This window comes from Neoarius graeffei, chromosome 23 (assembly GCF_027579695.1).
Source record: "Neoarius graeffei isolate fNeoGra1 chromosome 23, fNeoGra1.pri, whole genome shotgun sequence".
In the NCBI taxonomy this organism is placed as follows: domain Eukaryota; kingdom Metazoa; phylum Chordata; class Actinopteri; order Siluriformes; family Ariidae; genus Neoarius; species Neoarius graeffei.
This window is the reverse complement of record NC_083591.1, coordinates 29620968-29643954: the sequence shown is the minus strand read 5'-3', so window position 1 is coordinate 29643954 and position 22987 is coordinate 29620968. Positions and strand designations below refer to the sequence as shown.

The 22987-nt window shown below is 41.1% G+C and overlaps 1 protein-coding gene across 1 annotated transcript in view; it reads right to left on the bottom strand.

Moving 5' to 3' along the window:
* vwa5b2 (von Willebrand factor A domain containing 5B2) overlaps positions 1–22987 on the bottom strand; it is a 133967-nt gene that overhangs the window by 2373 nt on the left and 108607 nt on the right. Inside the window, exons 17-20 of the mRNA XM_060906037.1 lie at positions 20276–20413; positions 14213–14329; positions 14014–14064; positions 13611–13698 (exon numbers count right to left, since the gene is read on the bottom strand). Coding sequence (XP_060762020.1) covers positions 13611–13698; positions 14014–14064; positions 14213–14329; positions 20276–20413 — 394 coding nt within the window. The remainder of the gene's footprint in view (positions 1–13610; positions 13699–14013; positions 14065–14212; positions 14330–20275; positions 20414–22987) is intronic.

Here is a 22987-nt window from a genome sequence, read left to right as displayed (position 1 = left end):
GAGCTTTGACCCAGAGAAGACATCTGTGCTTCTGGATCATGTTTAGATACGGCTTCTTCTTTGAACTATAGAGTTTTAGCTGGCAACGGCGGATGGCACGGTGAATTGTGTTCACAGATAATGTTCTCTGGAAATATTCCTGAGCCCATTTTGTGATTTCCAATACAGAAGCATGCCTGTATGTGATGCAGTGCCGTCTAAGGGCCCGAAGATCACGGGCACCCAGTATGGTTTTCCGGCCTTGACCCTTACGCACAGAGATTCTTTCAGATTCTCTGAATCTTTTGATGATATTATGCACTGTAGATGATGATATGTTCAAACTCTTTGCAATTTTACACTGTCGAACTCCTTTCTGATATTGCTCCACTATTTGTCGGCGCAGAATTAGGGAGATTGGTGATCCTCTTCCCATCTTTACTTCTGAGAGCCACTGCCACTTCAAGATGCTCTTTTTATAGCCAGTCATGTTAATGACTTATTGCCAATTGACCTAATGAGTTGCAATTTGGCCCTCCAGCTGTTCCTTTTTTGTACCTTTAACTTTTCCAGCCTCTTATTGCCCCTGTCCCAACTTTTTTGAGATGTGTTGCTGTTATGAAATTTCAAATGAGCCAATATTTGGCATGAAATTTCAAAATGTCTCACTTTCGACATTTGATATGTTGTCTGTGTTCTATTGTGAATACAATATCAGTTTTTGAGATTTGTAAATTATTGCATTCCGTTTTTATTTACAATTTGTACTTTGTCCCAACTTTTTTGGAATCGGGGTTGTACCTGCACAACTATGAACATAAAGTACCCATTTTATATACAACTCATATTCCTTATATAAATATAGAAGTAGTAGTTAGAGAAACATGGACAAGCTGCTGTCTCACTGTACTGAATAACAAACAATGCAATGATAATACAGTATTTTACTGACTCCAATCACTGTGTTAATAGTTCTGTCCCATTTCTTACAGCCCAATTTTGAGGATGTTCATTAAATAATATTGGCTGGCTTTTTTCATGGTATATCAGATGTATTCCATTCAGCTAGCATGATATTGAACGAGTCTTCGATTCATTCAGTATCATGCTAGCTGAATGGAATACATCTGATATACCATGAAAAAAAAGCCAGCCAATAATAATAATACATACATACACACTCTTCATATCAGCATTCTCGAAGGCCAACGCTAGCTTACCCGCAAGTTGCCGCTGTTAGCGCGACAGTGAAGTCACCTTCCAGCCGGTGGAGGGTTCATTAGTGTGGCAGTGAAGTCACCTACAGCTGCTGTTGTGTTCATCAGTAGCATAGACTAACGACTGAGAAACTAATGCCGCTTTTCCACTACAAACGCGGCTGAGTCGGGCTGAGCCGTGCCGTGCTGAGTCGAGCTGAGCGGGGCTGTTGGAGTTGCATTTCGACTACAACCGCGCTGAACCGTGCTGGCTGGAAGTGGGTGGACACATTGGGTGGAGTTAGTGAAAGTGGGTGGACGTCACGTGATGTCGTTAAGCAGCGCAAACAGTGACGCAAGCAGCGGTAGTCTCACGACCCGAATAGTAAACAATAAACATGGACATGGAGTCGTTAGTGTTGCTGGTCTTGGTGCTGTGGCTTGTTGTCACCGACAACGCCAACAGATACTGGCAAGAGCGTATAGATGAGGCGAGGCGCATAAGGCTTCAGAAATTCTCGTAATTCGTAATTATTCTCCTTCCGGGTTTACAGTGTTTACAGATCCCAGCGCGCTCGCGGGGTGTGTGTGGGCATGTGAGGACACTCCTCCTCACCAATCAGTGCACAGGGGAGTGTCTGCTCACGCCCCCAGCCTCACTCGGCACGGCTTGGCTCGCTTCAGCCCCACTCCAAAACGGTGCGAGTTTTAGGGGCTAAGCAGGGCTGAAGCGAGCTGAGTCGTGCTGGTTTTTGGTAGTCGAAACGCGAGCCGTGTCGGGCTGAAGTGAGCTGAAGCGAGCTGAAGTGAGCTGAAAAAGGGTAGTGGAAAAGGGCCATAAGATTTCTGTCCCAAGACTCTTCTTCCACACACACTTGCCACAGCATTTTTCACTCAGACTTAAATATTCATTTCCCGATGTAATTTACTTCGTTACTTTTAAAAGCAACATCAACAACTATACACAATGGAGCGACCTGGCAGCCAAAATTCTCTCAACATCTTCCGCTTTTAATGAAGTAAACCTCGCAGCCATGTTTGTTTCCAAACTGTCACAGTCACTCACTAGCGCGGAAGTTTTACATCTCTAACATGTCTCTTTTCCAGTTTTTCAATGTCCGTTGGTATGCTTTTCTCTTGTAAATATGCATGAAAAATATATAATGAAGTTTTAGTACTGTAGCCTTTTGGGTGTTCAGCGCGTCTTCAGTTTTCATTTATTTATTTAGTGCTTAATTATAGCATAGCTAATCCTAGCAGTAGCACTGGATTAGCCTCGTCTTCTCCCTTTCCCAGCGGACAAAGAAATGATTCTGCGCATATGCAGCAGAAAAGTTGTCTCATTGGATATTCCCATGAGCTCTGACGTGTGACATCGTGTTGTTGACAACGTGCAATATTGTAACAATATTGCACACTCATTCTCCATTGGGGAGAGTGGCGTAATACATGCAGGATAAGCGATATGATAATATTGCATGCTATCAATAAACCCACTAGAAGGGATGAATACATGTTTTTATTCCATGGAAAAAGTGGCCCGTATGTATAATAATTAAATAATATTGGCTGGCATTGAGTGGTATATCAGATATATTCCATTCAGCTAGCATGATATTGAATAAGTCGAAGACAAGTTCAATATCATGCTAGGTGAATGGTATATATCTGATATACCATGAAAAAAGCCAGCCAATAATATTATTATACATACATATTCCTTTTGGGTGTTCAATGCGTCTTTCTCTTTCAAAAGTCTCTTAAAATCTTCCATTTTTAACGAAGCAAACCTGGTGGCCATGTTTGTTTACAAATTGCCACAGTCACTTGCTAGCACGGAAGTTTTACGTCTCCGACGTGTGACATGTCTTGACAACCATGCAATATCGTAAACCATATTCACCGCTCATTCTCCATTAGGTAGAGTGATGTAATACACGTAGGATAAGTGATATGCTAACAATATTGCATACTATCAAACCAAATGAATGAAATCCACTAGAAAAGAACAGAATACATGTTTTTATTCCACCGAAAAAGTGTCCTGTATGTATAATTTCTGATATTTCACTCAGATGATGTCACTCCCCGTGCTTTTCCGTTGACTAGACATGCAGGTGAACTGGTTCAAAATTAAAATTCTTTTGATTAACTTGCTTTTTTTGTGGATGTGTCCATATAATATAAAGAACATTACAAGGTGATGCGAAGATATGAAGTTTATCTTCTTGTGCTGAAAATATTTTTTACTCATTTGCTTCACTCACTAGTGAATATGTTCACCACTCGAAGATAAACTTCATATCTTTGTGCAGCCATGTAATATCCTTATGTGTAATATTCATCTTTCATCCAAATACAACCCCAATAACAAAAAAGTTGGGATGCTGTGTAAAACAAAAACAGAATGCAATGATTTGCAAATCCTTTTTGACCTATATTCAATTGAATACAATACAAAGACAAGATATTTAATGTTCAAACTGATCAACTTTAATGTTTTTTTGTAAATATATACTCATTCTGAATTAAAAAAAAAGTTGGGACAGGGGCATGTTTACGACTGTGTTACATCACCTTTTCTTTTAACAACATTCAGTAAATGTTTGGGAACTGAGGGCACAAGTTGTTGACATTTTGAATGTTAAATTGTTTCCCATTCTTGCTTGATACATGACTTCATTTGCTCAACAGTCTGGGCTCCCCATTGTATTTTGCACTTCATAATGCGCCATGCATTTTCAGTGGGAAGCAGGCAGGCCACTTTAGCACCTGCACTCTCTTACTATGAAGGCACGCTGTTGTAACACATGCAGATAGTAGCTTGGCATTGTCTTGCTAGAATAAACAGGGACATCCCTGAAAAAGTCTTTGTCTGGATGGCAGCATAGGTTGCTCCAAAACCTGTATGTACTTTTCAGCATTAATAGTGCCTTCACAGATGTGCATGTTACCCATACCATGAGCACTAACACACCCTGAAACCATCACAGATGCTGGCTTTTGAACTTTGTGCTGGTAACAAGCTGAATGGTCCTTTTCCTCTTTATCACGGAGGACACAATATCCATGATTTCCAAAAACAATTCAAAATGTGGACTAGTCAGGCCACAGTACAGTTTTCCACTTTGCATCATTCCATATCAGATGAACTCAGGCTCAGAGAATTCAGAGTTTCTGGATTTTGTTGATATATGGCTTTTGCTTTGCATGGTAGATGCAACAAGAAACTGTCTTCAGCAGTTTTCCGAAGTGTTCCCGAGTAGTAATGTCCTTTATACAATCATGTTTTTAATGCAGTGTCTCCTGAGGGATTGAAGGTCATAGGCATTCAATGTTGGTTTTCAGCCTTGCCCCTTATATGCAGAAAATTTTCTGTGGTTTGTCGATGGTGAACTCCCTAAATTACTTGTAATTGTACATTAAGAAACATTGTTCTTAAACTGTTGGACAATTTGCACAGGCAGTTTTCACAAAGTGGTGAACCTCGCCCCATCCTTGCTTGTGAATGACTGAGTCAATTACCAATTAACCTGTTTACCTGTAGAATGTTCCAAGCAGGTGTTTTTTGAGCATTCCACAATCTTCCCAGTCTTTTGTTGCCCTTTGTTATGTGTTGCCAGCATCATTAATGGGATTTAGCAGATGCTCTTATCCAGAGTGATGTACAACAGTTAGGGGTTAGGTGCCTTGCTATCAGTTTGAACATTAAATATCTTGTCTTTGCATTGTAGAGTTGTGCATCTCTGGTCTGTCGCCGATATGATACTTATCTCAATACAATGCCAATGATCCGATACATTCAAGATACAGAAGCAGCAACTGCCAATGCGATAAAATACACCCCCAAATAGTGATGCAGCGCAATCCAACACAATGTGATTTGATGTGATGCAATGATGCAAAGGAATAATGCTATGCAATTCAATGAGTTTGTTTATTAACCAAATAAAATTGACCTTTCACAAATGGGCCTTGTTTCACAAGTCCTGTACACAAGTGTTCTCTGTCTTTTTCAAGTTGATTGTACAGAACATTTTAAAAACACCTGGCTCAAAATTAAGGCTGCTCAAGATTAGTAACAATAATGAGGCATAGTGCAATATGAAAAACTACTGCCAGGCAGCAGATGATGTTCTTAACACTCTTTCAGCAGCAGGTATGCTAACTCTTCTTCTTCCAATACAGTTCAGACCATCATCTGGCTGTCGGGGTGCAAGCACTTAATGAATGCAGATGCAGGGGAGCATTCGATTGGGGCATTCGGGAATTGGATACTTCCATAGGAGTGCGTTCTTGTGCAACGGGTGGCGAGACTGGTGCATGTTTTAAGGAGGGTTGATTGTGGAGCAAATGATCAAGTTTAATGGCTAGATCCATCAGTGAGTTCAGTGACAATTGTTTGTCCTGGCATGCGAGCTCTGTGAGAACATCAGGGTTCAAACCCTGATGAAATGTGGCCTTGGCTCATTCCATCCACTTCCTGCTGCAAGCGTATGGAATTCTTGGGCAAATTCGGTCACTTTTCTCTCTCTGTGCTTGATTGTGAGTAATCATTCGCCCACTTCGACTCCCTCGGGTTGATGATCGAACACTCTCTTGAATATATCAACAAAACAGTCATATGACGTGTTCGCTGTACTCCCATACAACACTAGCCTACTTCATGGCTTTACCCATAAGAAGGGTTACAAACAGAGAGATCTTCTGATCGTCTATGGCGCTTGACAGCATTGACAAGTACAAGGAACATTTAAGGAGAAAACCTTTACATTCTGATACTTCTACAGAGAACTTTTCCGGCCAAGGAACCATTGAAGCGGCACTGGTTGGTGACGCAGGACGTGTCACCTGGGAGGGCCTGTGAAACAATGGAGGTTAATTGTGACATACGGGTGTTAAGTTCATTTATTTTCTGGTGTTCTCCCAACAGACATCCCTGTGCGTTTAAAGCAGTTTGCTTCATATCCTCTGCTGCATCCATGGTGGCGAAGTATTCTGTCATGGTGCAGGCAGCTACTGGATTGCAGACACAGGAGAGAACAGGTGTGTTGCAAACTGGAAACCAAATCCAAGATGAAATCCAAGTAGTGTAGTCAAGGGCAGGCTAAAGTCAGTCGATGTGCAAACAGTGTAACGGAGACTAGATGAAATCAAGGTTGGGAACAAACAGAGCAACAAGGTCAGAGTCACAGGAAAATGTCAACGAGAGGAAAGGCTTGGCAAAGTCAGGTCGGAACACTGAGCGATATTTCGCATCATCCATTTGTTTGAGTTTGGGCACTGTGGTGCTCAGGTGTTGTAGTCCACTGTGGCCATGTTTGGAGGCCTTTCTGAACTTGCACTTTCTGCCCTATTACTGACACTGGCATATTGAACTGATATGTGGTGCAGTCAAGTCTTCCTTGTGTGGTAGCAGATAAAAATCATAAGATCGTTTGTATTTACAATTAAAAACATGTTGGCTTTGATGTTTAGCAAATTTTTATGCTGTGCAACTCATTCCTGAAGGTGGTGATTGAGTTGACTGCCACGATACGTGTTGGTAGACTGTTCCATATGCAGATGGTCTCAGGGAAGAACTGTTGTTATCCCTGCATTCTTGCATGGGGAACGAGGAATTGCTGGTTATGTCCGCTCACCGTGGCTGCTGTTGGTATCAGATGGTCTGTTGGGATCTCAACCAAGTTGTTCAGTATGCGAAACATCATGATGGCTTTGCTCACAGCTCTTCTTTCTCATAGGGTGTCCCACTCTAGCTGATGTTGCATGCTGCTGGTACAGTGGAAGGTCACCAGTCACGAATCAGGCTGTGCAGTGTTGAACCATCTCCAGGCTGTGAATGCTGTTGGCAGTAAATGGATTCCATATGCTGCTGTTGTATTCCATCCGAAGCCTCACAAGAGCTTTATAGCATAGGTCCTTGGTCTTATGTGGGCAGTGGTAGGTGTTTCTCTGGAGAAAGGTCCTGGTGTTGTTGGCTTTCCTCACCACTTGATGTGATTCTTCCAGTTCAGCTTGTGATGAATATTTACTCCCAGATATTTTGCTGATTCAACTTCCTTCAAGACATGGTCATGGATGTTGTATGATTGCCTGTTGTTTCTTATATGTAGCACCTGGCACTTATAGGGATGAGATTCCATCAGCCAGTCCTTTTCCCATTCTTGGAGTGCTTCTAGATCTTCTTGAAGTAAGTCTGAATCCTCAGGTTAGTGATCTGTCTATACAGGACACAGTCGTCAGCAAATAAACATACTGACGAGTTGTTCCTTGTATATCCTGGCAAATCATTGATGTATAGCAGGCATAGTGTAGGTATGAGAATGCTGCCCTGGGGTACCCTGGATTAGATAGGTGCGGTGTTGGAGTGTTCGTTCTCAAGTACCATCTGCTGGGTTCTTTCCTGCAAAAAGTCCCTAATCCAGCTATAAATACTGGCTCTTATACCATAGTGATGTAGTTTATGCTTTTGTGTGGCACTTTGTCAAAGGCCGTTGAGAAGTCTAATAAGATAAGATGATGCTGGTTTGGTCCCTGCCATCTATAGTTTTAGCTAGATCCTGGAGAGTGATGATAAAGTTGTGTCTCACAAGATTGATGTTTTCTAAAGCTGTGTTGTGCATCTGTCAGAATTGCATTATCTTCCAGGTGTCTCATGATGTTGCTTGTGATATGTTCAAGCTTTTTATATATGATGGAAGTAAGTGATACTAGCCTGTAGTTTTCTGGTTTATTTTTTGCTCCTTTCTTAAATACTGGGACAATGTAGGCTTTCTTCCAGGATGACCCCCTGATCGATGGATGCTTGGAAGAAGGTTCTACAGGTGCAAGGTCACAAGCTAGATACTTCGGGAGTCTGGTGGGCAGTCCATCTGGTCCAGTGGCTTTATGAATTTGTAGACCATTCAGCAGTTTTAGTACACCTTCCTCTGAAATGATGATGGTGTTCATCTCTGGAAAATCAGCTTCACCCATTGACTTTATATTAGTACATTGAGTTGAACACTGATGAAAACTGGGTATTGAGTATGTTGGCCTTATAGCGGTGGGTTGGGTTAGTGGTGTAATCTGGTGAAATTATCTTTGTGATATACTCATTATAGGCCTTCTTACATGCTGTCCTAGTTGTGGATTTCAATTTCTGATATCTTTTAAAATCCTGATTATTCCTAGTCTGTTTGGCTTTTCGAAAGCTTCTTTTCCTTTCTTCCAGTTAGAGCTTTCAGTTCTTGAGTAATCTATGGTTGGTTGAAGTGAGTACTTGTCATTTTTGATGAAACTGATGATTCAAGGATGTTAGTCAGAGCAGTACTGATGTCCTGCCACATATCCTCAATGGATGATAGCTTGCTGTGGGTCGCTAAGAATCGCTGTTTGAAATTTAGGCAGTCTAGACTCATTTTATCCCAGTCTGCTCTTTCCAAAGATAGATCTTGCACTTTACTGGCTTTCCTCTTTTTGCCACAACTGGAGATTCGACAAAAACTGCGTCATGAGCCAATAGTCCTGGTATTGGACAGCATCAATTTATGAGACTTGGGCAGTTCATAAGAAAGATGTCCAATGTGTTTTCATTCCTTTTTGGAAAGGTGACAACTTGATCAAGACTACAGTTCTGAATCATGTCTAAAAATCTCTTGTTGATAGGCTGGTTAACTTGGGTTGATGTTTTCCAGTTGATGTCCAGTAGGTTTAGGTCCCCTCCAATCCAGAATACAGCACTTTTGTTTTCCTGGTAAAAATGTTCGATTGTGCCACATAACTGATCAATATAAGTATTGTCACTTGATGGAGGTCTGTATGTGGCTCCAATAATTAAAGTTTCTGCCTAGGTCTAGTTTGGCAAAGACCACCTTTGACGTGGTGTTAATGTCTATGGAATCTATAATGAATTTTTTCTTGATGACTAGTAAGACTCCTCCATATCCATCCATCAAATCTTCACAGACAACTCTGTAATTAGGGGGGAATATTTCTGCACTGCTGATTGATGGTCTAAGCCATGTTTCTGTGCCCATGATATTGAACAATCTGACCCCAGTAAGATTAAGAACAACTTTCTTATTCTTGATGCTCTGAAAATTGACGATAATAGTTTTGAGTGATGAGGTACTTGACCACTTGGGTTTAGGTGGGGCAGATGGTGATGAACATGATGTTGGTGGCCCTGAACTTTTCTCTGAAGCATCGCTGGTACTGCTACAGTCTAATGCAGAAAAGCTGTTTTGTGAAGAGATGATGGTCCAGTCAAATAAACTGAATGAGAAGTTTGGCATTCCAGTTTGTACAGTGCCATGATACATTGTTGAGTGACATGTATACTGGGGGGGGGGACATGTGCATGCACTCAGTGTGGAACCATTTTTTGCAGTTGTCGCAGGCAAGTCCTCATTGCTTTCACGTCATGGCTTTATTACAGATTTGACATGGATATTTGGGAGTTCGAGGTCTTGGATTCTGTTCAATATCTGATGCATTACGGATAAGTGCTGTAGAGATGTAAATTAGTATGCGTTTCCTCCCTTGTTTGTTGGTTGGGTTCATACTTGGTTTCTTTATTGATTTCAAAGTTGAAAAAGTCATATAGAGACTTCTCTGAATCAAGGTTTCTTCTCTCTGTTGTGGAAATAATCTGATGGTGTTCTCTGTTGTTATGCTTTCATGTCTTGTGAGGAATCCCAAGATGCTGAACCACAGAAAGATCACATTCTTCAAATGGGAAGTCATTTTGAAATCAAGTTGTTTACATTGCTGGAAATACAATGTCAAGTTCTCTGTTACTAAGCTACCATTCTCACGCGTACCGAGTTTGGTCACAAAATGGCTGAATTCAATGGAAAAATCCTCCTTTTAGTCCTCGGTTACCTCACAGAATGCATTATTTGATATCCATCTGCTTCCTTAGTTTAAGGACATTTATAAAACTTTATGCAGTTTCTATATTATGAACTATAAAAAATAAATTAACCTTTCACAAAGGGGTCTTTCATAACTGCTTGCAAATGAAAAAAAAAGTAAACTCTTATTGGCATTCACATACTGCGGTAAACAGTCTCACTGTCATAATGATGAGTCATGACAGTAAAATAACTTAGCTGTGGTGAGAATTTGAAAACAGAAAAAAAAAAGCCTCAAATACCTTGTGTCAGGACACCTTGTAGCCAATCAGAATTGTGTGCAACTGCACAGAGCAGGCATTTGTTTCTTGGTGAATAGCTTTCTATTTGGTATTTTGTACCTAGGCTCCAAGATGTGGAAGAGGTATTGGAAGCTCTCATTCTCTGTAACACTAAGCCTTTACAAAAAACGAAGGCATTTGTTATTGTCTTTGAATCAGTAGAGCTGTTAGCCAGGCGGCTATTAAAAAAAGCTGCAATACTTTGTTCACCACTCTTGGAGTTATGAGCCCGAGATGAATCTGAACACAAGGTGGGGGAGGCCAGGGCACTGGCAGACACCTCCACGTTCACAATATGTCACCGTTTCAAGTGTGTAATAAGGTTAGTTGTGCTGCCTGTGCACTTTATAGCAGCACGGCATATTTTGCAAATTGCATTTGATTTGTCAAGTTGTCCGTCTGTCTTGTAAAACCTGTAGTATTGCCAAATGTTCGCTTTATAGCTTGCTGGTGTGTGTATTTGTTTCACCTCCGCCATCCTCAATGCATACAAGAGTTTGTTGTGACACACCCTGAACCTATGCTGCTCAGCAGCAGTCAGCATCCGCACTCTAAAGCTTGAAATGGGCAGTAAAATGAAAACTTGAGCTCCCGGTGCAAATTCCTTTAGCTGTGCCCCTCTGTTGTACAGGCGAGATTGATGTTCTTGGGCGTGTAGCAAATTCTCCTGGGTTATGTGACTCAGTGCGTGGTGTTTTGCTCTCAGGTCAAGAACGCATTGAATTTCATTTTTACTTTGAGAAGGCCCCCATACGAATGCCAAGAGCTGGTTTTGGGGTAATTGGCTTGTTTCCACAGGGCTGGGGTAGGAGAGGGGCAAGGAGAGAGAGGGGAAGAAAGTGAAAGTGAGAGAGTGGAGAGGAAGCTGTGGGTGTGCCTGCTTCCAGAAAAAAAACACACCATCAGGTGATCCTCGGCCAGCCGGACTGCCTCCTCCAGTGATGCCACTTTGTGACACCGGATCCACACTGACATTTCGCTTGGCAGCTGGGTGATGAACTGCTCCAGTGTCGCTTGCTCGAGGATGGTCTCAATGTTGCACTCACCTGCGAGCAGCCACTTTCAACAGGCGTCCTGGAGCTGTTGCACAAACGCCAATGGCCAGCCCACTTTGAGTATGCCAGTGAACGGAAGTGCTGGTGGTGCTCTTCTGGGCCACGGCCGACCCATTGTAGGATGGCTTGCTTCAGGTTGGGGTACTCCAGTATGCTGGTGGCCGGGAGTTGCCGAGCCACGAACTGGGCTTCCTCTGACAGGAGCAGCAATAGGCGAGCTGCCCACTGTGAGGTTGGCCACGAGCTCATCTCCGCGACATGCTTGAGCAAGGCATTGGGGTAGTCCTGCGGCCTCATCTTGACCAGCTGTATGGGCACGGGCCACAGAGACGACTGCTGGAGCACCCGTTGACTGGATCCAGCTCCAGCTTACCTGCTGGACTTCTGCCTAGGCTTCAAGCAGAGCCTGGAAGCGCCACCCCTGGTCTATGGACAGTGCGATGAGGGCATGCTGCTGGTGCTGGAGGTCATTGGTGAGTGTTTAGAGGTGCTCTCTGACTGGTTTGGACTCCATTAACTTTTGAGAAACAGAGGAACTGGGAGCAGGCTTCAGAACAGGTGTGTTATTTTTATTATTACACTTTTCATTGACGGAACACAAAAACACACGCGATGGGGTGACGCAGCTCTCTCTCTCATTCCTCGCTGTCACATTACCTACTGATCCAACCTGACTTCTTGCCGTTCATAGCTGACGCTCGACCACACCCCCGCTGCCACACTCATGTTCCTCAAAATATTGCTGAACCATTTTTGCAGTGTGGCAAGGTGCATTATCCTGCTGAAAGATGCCACTGCCATCATATAATACTGTTGCCATAAAGGGGTGTACTTGATCTGTAACAATGTTTAGGTAGGTGGTATGTGTCAAAGTAACATCAACTTTAATGCCAGGATCCAAGGTTTCCCATCACATTGCCTCCACCAGCTTGCCTTCTTCCCATCCTGGTGCCATTTCTTCCCCAGGTTAGTGATGCACATGCACCTGGCTCTCCACATGATGTAAAAGAAAATGTGATTCATCAGACTATACCACCTTCTTCCATTGCTCCATGGTCCAATTCTGATGCTGACATGTCCATTGTAGGCACTTTTAGCAGTGGACAGAGGTCAGCAGCTATGTAGCCCCATATGCAGCAAGCTGCAATGCACTGTCTTCTGACACCTTTCTACAATAATCAGCATTAACTTTTACACCAATTTGTTTAACAGTAGCTCTTCTGTAGGATCAGACCAGAAAGGCTACCCTTTGCTTCCCACACACATCAATGAGCCTTGGGCACCTATGACCCTGTTGCAGGTTCACCAGTTGTCCTTCCTTGGACCACTTTTGGTAGGTATTAACCACTGCATACCAGGAACACCCCACAAATCCTGTCATTTTGGAGTTGCTCTGACCCAGTCGTCTAGTCTTCAAAATTTGACAACAGCCATTCAGGTCCTTACACTTGCCCATTTATTCTGCTTCCAACACATCAACTTTGAGAACTGACTGTTCACTTGCAGCCTTACATATTCCACCCCTTCACAAGTGTCACTGTATTGAGATGATCAATGTTATTCACTTATTCACTACACCTGACCATGGTTTAATGTTATGGCTGATCGGTGTACATGAAGAGTGAAATTGTTTTTCACTGTTCAAGGTGGTGCGAAGCACATTGTCTAGACAAAGTTCTTAGACACTGGCTTAGGTTCTCTGACAATTGTAGCAAATTTTTAAAATTGTTACCAGACTTCACCATTAAATAACATTTCACCATTAAATAACATGATTGCTGGGAATGCAATGAGACAATTCATAGACTATGTAGCGAGCCATGAGCATTCAGTTCCATTGATAAAATCAGAAAAATACAATTCGCCATTTATAGTATTTTGGATCGATCTATTACATAAACTATTTTAATTGCAAGCAAAGGCTGCTGAGTGCCCCTAATGTTCTCCAGAACATTGTTCTATAGTTTGGGAATCATCTCCCACCAGCAGAGGTTTAACAGTAGGTCTGCCTCAAAGTGTGCAAGGTAGATTTATACTGCTTCAGGAAATCGGGCAGGAGCAAAGCCTTTCTGAGCTCTAAAAATCTTAAGCAGTTAATGAGTAATGTAATTGGCACTCTTTAGGTTTTGAAAGCATGCACTAGTTCTTAGCATCTTATAGGGTTAAAGTATAACAAAGGTCTGAACAAACATTTCTAACCTGGAGCTGAAGAAACTCTCCATGGACTTGCTTTGGACTGAACATTGAGAATGGGATGAAGCAGCAGATGGACTCCCAGGATCCCCACCTGACACAGACAGACATAGCGGTTTACACTGTACCTTTCAATACAGATGTTAATGAAATTGATTTCTATGACAAAAAACAATGGCTTGATTTTTTTTTTTTTTTGCCATTTCAAAGCTGTTTTTAAGACTAAACCGAAATCTGCAAGTTTCAGTAACTCCTTATAAGGGTTTTAATTTTAACTCCACTGTGCTTTGCACTCTCATGCTGTTTCTCTCTAGTTTATCATCAATTCTCTTACACTTGCTCTTTCTTTGTTTTTCTCCATCTCATATTCACTCACTCATTTTTTCTGTATTTCTCTTTCTCTACTTACTGCTGCCCAAAGATGCCAGACTGTGTGGAGAAGCTGGGGTGTTTTCTCTGTCTGGAAAAAAATATATAATTTGAGTGTTTAATCTCTTGAAGATGTGAGCTCCATCAGAAATCCAATGTTACAGGTGTGCAAGGACAATAATGTAAAACAATATGAAGTGCTGCAAATGTTTTGTAGACATGTGTACATTATTACCTACCTGTAGAGGTTTGTGTGTCATCCATCTCCTTGCCATCTCTGCTGGATGGTCTGCGACCAACAGAGTATGCCCTCCATCTCCTGGTACCAGTTGTGTGTCTACTCCCATAACGCACACCTTACACAACACAAACCAGTGTTGGAATACATACCACTAACAAAACACACATACATACATTCCAGGTACACATTGTTAAATCTTCACAAATATGACACACAGCAGTGTTAACATGACCACCCATGGCAAAGACACTTAGTCATTCATTCATTTTCAGTAAACACTGGATGCAAGCCTGGAGAATTCACCACAGATGGCTCACCAGTTCATTGCAGAGCACCACGCGCGCGCGCACACACACGTCACTATCCTTGTGAGGACCTTCCATTGACAATTATTATTGCAGTTAATTAATGCTGTGCCTGCACCTAAACCTAACCTCAGTAATGAAAAGGAAATTTTTTGGCTCTTTTTTAAATTAATTAATTAATTAATTAATTAATTAATTAATTAATTAATGTTTAAAAAAACACAACAGCAATTTCCTCGTGGGGACCATCCAAATGTCCCCACAAGGTCGAAATTGGCAGATTTTACTATCCTTGTGGGGACATTTGGTCCTCAGTAGTATATAAAAACACACACACACACAGACTCACATCTAGGGGCAATGTAGTACAGTCAATCTGCCTACCTGCATGTGTTTTGTACAGTGGGAGGAAACCGGAGAACCAGAATGAAATCCATGCAAGCACAGAGGGAACATGGAAAGCACTGCATGGACAGTAACCCAACTAAACCAATTAACAATAACCAAGGACTCTGGAGCTGTGAACTGGCAATGCGACCCACTGCACAACCTGGGATCAATGTACATCAAAAATGTTTTTGTAGTAAAAACAGTGACAACTCACCCCATCGCCTCCCATTATTTATATTAGCCATTCAACAAATACTGATCTTCATAAAGTTCTCATTCACATCCATCCACTACACTGCTTATCTGTTCGGATCATGGGGGAAGCTAGAGCCAATCCCAGCTGACTTTGGACTAGACAAGGGTATACCCTGAGCAATCTATCATAGGGCTAACACAAAGAAACAACTATGGGAGGAAACCCATGTAGGCATGGGGATAGCATGCAAATTCCACACAGAAAGGCCCCAGTTGGATGCAAGGTTCAAACTCAGAACCTTCTTGCTGTGAGGCGACAATGTTAACCACTGCACCACCATGCTGTCTGTCCTCATTCACAATTCCAGATCATTTAAACTCCAGCAAAAAATGTCTCCCTTTTTTGATTTCTACATTTTCTGGGCTAGTTTCAGGTCTGTTCTGTGGTTTTTTAGAATTAGCGCTTCGATAATGCACTCTTAGTAAAATCTGTAAACCCTGGTTAAATTATATTACCTTTAACACAGCTGAAAAAAAGTATGTCTAAAATTGCTCAAAATGAGCTACTTGACTATATGCTGGATGACTATGTTGTCAGCTCTCAACTGCCTATAATGGGGTTGCTCAAAAAATTCATTTGACAGTAGCCTATAGCATAAGTTAAGTTTGGTACCCTCTCGACTTAATGTTTTTTGAGGCAATGCCATTATACTGCAAAAAATTAAATTTTATCAAGTGAAAACATCTTAAATATGTATAGTTAAATATATTTTACCTTTTTATATCATAAGCTTACAATAAATCAAATATGAGATTAATCCTATTTGTTGACAATATTACTCATATCAAGCTTGAAATCTCTCACTCCCTATCTCAGAAACATAGTCTGTCATTTTAATGACAAAGCGTAAACTCCTCTGACTTTGGTGTGCTAGTTGACTCCAGTCTTTCATTTGAAACTCATGTCAACAATATTACTAGGATACCCTTTTTTCATTTCCAAAATATTGCTAAGATAAAAATGTCACTACATGATGCAGAAAAACTAGTTCATGCCTTTCTGTTTCTTTGCGTACAACAGTAAAAGACCTCGGGGTGATCATTGACTCCAATCTTTCATTTGAAACTCGTATCGATAATATTACGAAGACAGCCTTCTTTTATCTCAGAAATATTGCTAAAATAAGAATGTGGCAGTGGGGGCGTGGTCAAGTGTCGGTCATATAAAGTCTCTACGTGATCCAGAAAAACAAGTTCATGCTTTTGTTACTTCTAGGTTGGATTATTGTAATGCCTTACTATCTGGATGTTACAGTAGGTGCATAAATGAGCTCCAGTTAGTCCAGAATGCAGCAGCCAGAGTCCTTATTAGAACTAGAAGATATGACCATGTCACCCCTATCTTATCCACACTGCATTAATTCCCATTCAAATTTTGCATCGATTATAAAATATTACTATTTACCTATAAAACACTGAATGGTTTCGCGCTGCAGTACCCAAGTGAAATTCTGGTCTTTGTGATCTGTCACACCTACACAAAGCCCCACAGTTATGGAATAGCCTTCTAAATAGTGTTTGGAACTCAGTCTCAGTGTTTAAGTCTAGGCTGAAAACAATTGTTTAGTTAAGACCTTGTTAATAGCTTTTTTCTTCGGTAAAAGAGCAGACCTGGAGGGTTCATGAGCATAGCATTGAATTATGTCACCTCATAATACTAATAACCTGTGTTCTCTCTCTTCCCCCCCTTTTATCCCCCTCCCTCCCTCCCTCCCTCCCTCTCTCTCCATCAAGCTACACATGCTGCTCCTGAGATACCAATGATCCCGATTTCTTCTGCTATCTGGACCTGCTTGATCCATCCTGATGCCCTACTTCTGTTTGGATCATCTGAAAATCATTCACTGCTGCTAAAGATGGCCCGACATGGACAGTCAAAATATTAACCACACAGAAACCATAAAGATGGCTATGGATGTTCTTCCTTGGATAGCCTTAGGACTGCAGTTGCTAAGAACAGTTTGCCCTCGGTTCTCCAATGTATGTATTCAGAAATGAGTCTGATGCTTATACCCATAAGTTGTTCATAAGTTTCTGTTAACACAATTATACTTTTTGACTATACACTGTAAAAAAGAATAGTTGAGAATACTTGAAATTTCAAGGCAACCGTCTGCATTAAGAATTTTATGTTTTGCCAACGATGTGCCCATGATAATCCAAACTATGATAACACTGTTATCTTTATTAAGAATTCTTAAGTCAATTTTCAATTCCTCATTCTGCCAACATAGATTTCTCTTTTTGCTGAACAGTGGCATTCACAGTAGTACAAAAAGGCAATTGAGGTTATCACAAATTTTTTGGGGGGCTTTTTTCACCTTTATTTGGATAGGACAGTGTAGAGACAGATCAGGAAATAACCTCAGGTCAGAATCAAACCCAGGCCCCCGGATTTATGGTATGGCGCCTTATCCACCTGAGCCACAACAACATGAACTTCAACCGGAGAGAGAACCACATTGCCCAGCCCTTGCATTTGGGAGAGGAAACCACGTGTCTTGGTCATTCAGAGCATGCGCTGAATAAACACCTGTGACAATTATGTATTTTCAATTCAGATTATTCACTATTGTATATTTACACATCATTGAGGTGCACCCTATCAGTTTGATGTGGATAATTCTAAAAAATAGAATTATGCTTTGTTCAAGTAATTCCATATTCACAATTGAATGGACAAGAAAATATGAATAATTATTAACGAACAGAAAAATCCACATCAAACTGATAGGGTGCACCTCAATGATGTGTAAATATGCAATAGTGAATAATCTGAATTGAAAATACATAATTGCCACAGGTGTTTATTCAGCGCATGCTCTTAATGACCAAGACACGGGGTTTCCTCTCCCAAATGCAAGGACTGGGCAATGTGGTTCTCTCTCCAGTTGAAGTTCATGTTGTCATGGCTCAGGTGGATAAGGTGCCATACCATAAATCCGGGGACCCGGGTTCGATTCCGACCTGAGGTCATTTCCCGATCCCTCCCTGTCTCTACACTGTCCTATCCAAATAAAGGTAAAAAAAAATTGTGATAACCTCAATTGCCTTTTTGTACTACTGTGAATGCCACTGTTCAGCAAAAAGAGAAATCTATGTTGGCAGAATGAGGAATTGAAAATTGACTTAATTAAGAATTCTTAATAAAGATAACAGTTTTATCATAGTTTGGATTATCATGGGCATACATCGTTGGCAAAACATAAAATTCTTAATGCAGACGGTTGCCTTGAAATTTCAAGTATTCTCGACTATTCTTTTTTTACAGTGTATGTTATACAGTTATAGAAAATAAATTATTTATAATCGCACTATCCAGTGCCACCCAGATGAGGATGGGTTCCCTTTTGAGTCTAGTTCCTCTCAAGGTTTATTTGTAACATTGTCCCAGGGTGTTTTTTTTCCGTGAAGTGAAGGGGCCTTGAATCACACTGAAAAAGGATTTATTTCACTGTGGGTATTTATTTAGTTCCCTGTGGGTATATGTGGCTACTGCTTATAAATAAAATTGCTTTCTGATACCATGTCCATACAGTAAATATAGCATATATATTTACTCTATGAGGCAGTAGCCACAAAAATGAAGCGTAATCCAAAAATGAACAATTTAAAAATCACAAAAGTAAAATATACCAAGTGTCTGTATTTTAAATTATTCTACTCTTATCTCTTACAGTTTTTGAAACCGAAACCTCCGAACCGAGGCTGACATACCCACGCTGTCGCCATGACAGAAACTCTTATTTCGCGGAAAAGACCTGGCGCTAGAGCTCAGTGGTCTCAATACTCTTTTCGACAACTTCCCGTAACAACTTGGACGTGTGTCACATCTACATCACACATGGGCCCACTGGCGAAGAAGGCGAGGAAGGGGGTACAACCTGGAGTATATTTTAAAATAGGAATGCACTTTCCCTCAGTAATAAGCATAAACATGTCTGAAAGCGGGGCGGCACGGTGGTGTAGTGGTTAGCGCTGTCGCCTCACAGCAAGAAGGTCCGGGTTCGAGCCCCGTGGCCAGTGAGGGCCTTTCTGTGTGGAGTTTGCATGTTCTCCCCGTGTCCACATGGGTTTCCTCCGGGTGCTCCGGTTTCCCCCACAGTCCAAAGACATGCAGGTTAGGTTAACTGGTGACTCTAAATTGACCGTGAGTGTGAATGGTTGTCTGTGTCTATGTGTCAGCCCTGTGATGACCTGGCGACTTGTCCAGGGTGTACCCCGCCTTTCGCCCGTAGTCAGCTGGGATAGGCTCCAGCTTGCCTGCGACCCTGTAGAACAGGATAAAGCGGCTAGAGATAATGAGATGAGACACCTGTATGCGCATGCGCAGTGCTCTATTGTTACACTCACTCTTACAACACGATGACATAGTGGCTACAGTGGATGAGGCAGTAGCCAAAAAAAGCAAACTGGCCACAGGGTGTCAGGAATAAGCCAACATTGTTAATTTAATTTTTAAAGTTAAAATATTTAGCAGACTTCTGCAGATTGATATGATTGGACGTGGTCCTTCAAAGTCAACTGTGTCCATAGCAACAGTCTGTTATTCATAGCAATAGTCTGCTATTCAGAAATAACAGACCATAGAATGCTGTAACTGATCAATCAGAAATGAGTATTCAACAAAGCTGTGTAATAAGGTTTTTTTTTTTAGCTTCTTAAAAAGGTTTTGGTTTGGAACGCATTTTGATAGGGAAGCATTCTGAGGTTTCTCTTTAAAAGACATATAGGCTATGCCAACAATTTGCAGAAAATAGATTTAACAGGTAAGTATTAAGATGATTGTTTTCATGTATAAAAACACTATTGATATTCACTTATGAAACATTCCATTACCAGTAATAATAGGGTGGCTCTGGATTGCACAGAAATAATTCTTTTACTTATAGGGAGAAACCAAAAAGAGGGCTGACCAATGCTTAAACTAATTTAGTTTAAACAAGGAACAAAATAGATCCTTGTAGCACAAATCAATTGTCCTGTTCGCTATACAGAATTTGTTGTGACTGTGGGCACATTGCTGTTCATTTGTTATGTAGGTTAGAATGATTGTGTGTGTCAGCTTGCTGTATCTGCAAAATTAGCTTATGTTGTGCAAGTGTGTCTACCTAAGTGCCGTATGTCTGTGGACCCTGAAAACATTTTCTTGTGGCTGGCCTCAGTAGTACTGAAGGCTGTGTACATGGAGATGATTCCACAGCTCTTGCTGGTTTGAATGGCCTTCATTCGGTATCGCTTTGATGAACCTGCAGTACAGAGATGGATTTCTAAAAAAAGTAAATTCAAGTAATAGAAGAAATTGAAATTTTTCTAGTAGCAGAAGTCTAGGTACTAGATGTTATAATCATATCAGACATTTCATGACTAATCAGAAATAATACCAGCTATCTTGACTGACGTTCAAAAAGTCTAGATTACTGCAAAAGAAAAAAAGTTATTCCTGAAATTAAGTTACTGTCAATAGTTTCACTGCACCTGCCAGAGTGACTGCATCAAACATTTACAGTGCCCTCCAAGAATATTGGCACCCCTTGTAAAGATTAATAAAAAGGGTTAGAAAAAAATTCACCTTTGGTGAAATAGCTTCATTTCACACTCAAGATATGAGAAAAATCCAACCTTTAATTTAAACAAATTTATTCAGAGAAAAAAAAAATCCATCATCAAGAAATGATTATTTTCAATAAAAACATGTCACTATTATTGGCACCCCTGGAAATTATAGTGAACACAATATACACATTAGGTACATTCACATCAATATGTGAAAGATAAGAGAACACAAACCAAATGAAGTATGTTCACCTTCATAAGTCAGGGAATGGTTATAAAAAATATCTACTCGCCTGAAAATGCCCATTTCTACAGTTAGGTCAATAATAAAAAAAATGGGCATCAACTAGAACTGCTACAAACTTGCCTGGAAGAGGACCCAAGTTTATTTTGCCCCCAGATACAGTGAGGATGGTAAGAGAGGGGGGAAAAACCATCCCCGAGGATCACTTTTGGTGAACTCCAAGAAAAAATAAAATCTTGGGGTTTCCAAGTCCCCAAAATCACCATCAGACGCCACCTCCAAGCCAACAGATTATTTGGAAGGTTTGCCAGAAAAATGCCTTTTCTGTCAGTTAACCACAAATGTAAGCACCTGAAGTTTGCAAAATGCTGCTACAACTTTGACTGGAATTGTGTTTTATGGTCTGATGTAACAAAAATGGAACTTTTTGCCAATAAACACTCAAGGTGGGTTCAGCTTAAAAAGAAGGATGGCTGTAATGAAAAGAACCCTATCCCAACTGTAAAATATGGTGGAAGTTCTGTGATGTTTCCGGGCTGTTTTTCCTCCAAAGGTCCTAGAAACTGTCACATCCATGCGCGTTGGCACTCGGAAGCACGTGCCTCAGACCGCAACTGGCACGCAGTGCCGCGCTCAAGCTCATTAGGGCTAATTGCCATATAGCTCTTCTTGATCAGAGTGCAATCACAGCTCGTGCTTATAAGGACTCTCAGCATACAAAGACTTTGAAGTATATGCTCTGTATCCTGTGATTACCTAGCCCAGTGTTTCTCGACTACTGGGCCGTGGCCCATTAGTTGACCATGAACCACCATCTAGTGGGCTGCAAATTTTTTTTCAAGTTGAAGCTCATTTTTTCTCATAGTAGGGTACAATTACTGGGTTGCATCTGACGTCACATCCGCCTCATTAAGCTATGGTCACACTACAGCTCACAATGCTTTGCAATGGGTTATCGATGAAAAATGAAGCATTTTGATGGCGATGCATGGCGATATACACGAGCTAAAAGTTGTGGCCACACAGCAGGTGAACACTTGACTGTCACGCCTTTGTGCACTTGAGTCTGGTGCAGCTCGAGTGGCCACGCGTGCTCATGGAGTGCGTTGTGCGCGCACTTGGGACCCAGTCATTATGGGATACTGATTTGAACACAATCAACACATGCAGATATGGACCCTTTTCACAGAGGCTTTGCGAAGTATTATCATTATCACGGTCATGTTTGTTTCTAGACATGTTTATAACACTGTTTAAATACTCTGCTTTATGATTCTGCTTTGCTTTTGTTTGTGTTGTTTTTGTAAATATCCCACCTGCTAATAAACACTCTTCCTGCACTTAGATCCATCTACCGTCATCCATTTTGTAGTGTCCTGATCCCCGGATCTTTAACTCAGCCACATATAAAAAGTTGTAGGCCTCCATGCTCTTCCAGGTTTTCATCTGTTAGTCTGTGTAGAACAATGTCTACAGCACCAGGTACTTTGAGATGTTGGGGAACTCAATGGATGGATAATTTTCCAACTCATAGGAAAAATCCTTCTTTGTTAATGTGTAAGGATCTATCCCATTGAGTGGTTTCTATATTCACTTTTGTGTACTTCTTAGTTTTTATAACTTGCTTGTTTGCTGTACACAAACATGGTAATAAGTTCTTGTGTTAATGGATCAGACTCCACTTTTGGATCATTAATCCCTTTTGACTGAGAATGCCCTGTATGCATGGTTTTATGTTGGCTTCTGGCACAGCCATACAGTTTTAAATACAATACCTACGATTAAAAACAGTTTTTATTGCATTTATTTAATTCCTGGGCTCCCATCTGTAACAGGGAGTGATGTTGCATCCCATTAATACACTTTACAATACATTATTAGATTCTAATAGAATAGATAAGTCAGAATAATTGGGGATCTTTTTTAATGGTTCCTGACTCGTTATAGGTATGTATAGGTGGGCTTTAAAGCAGAAAACATTGAGAATCCCTGACCTAGCCTTTGTATTGCTCTTCCAGTTTTG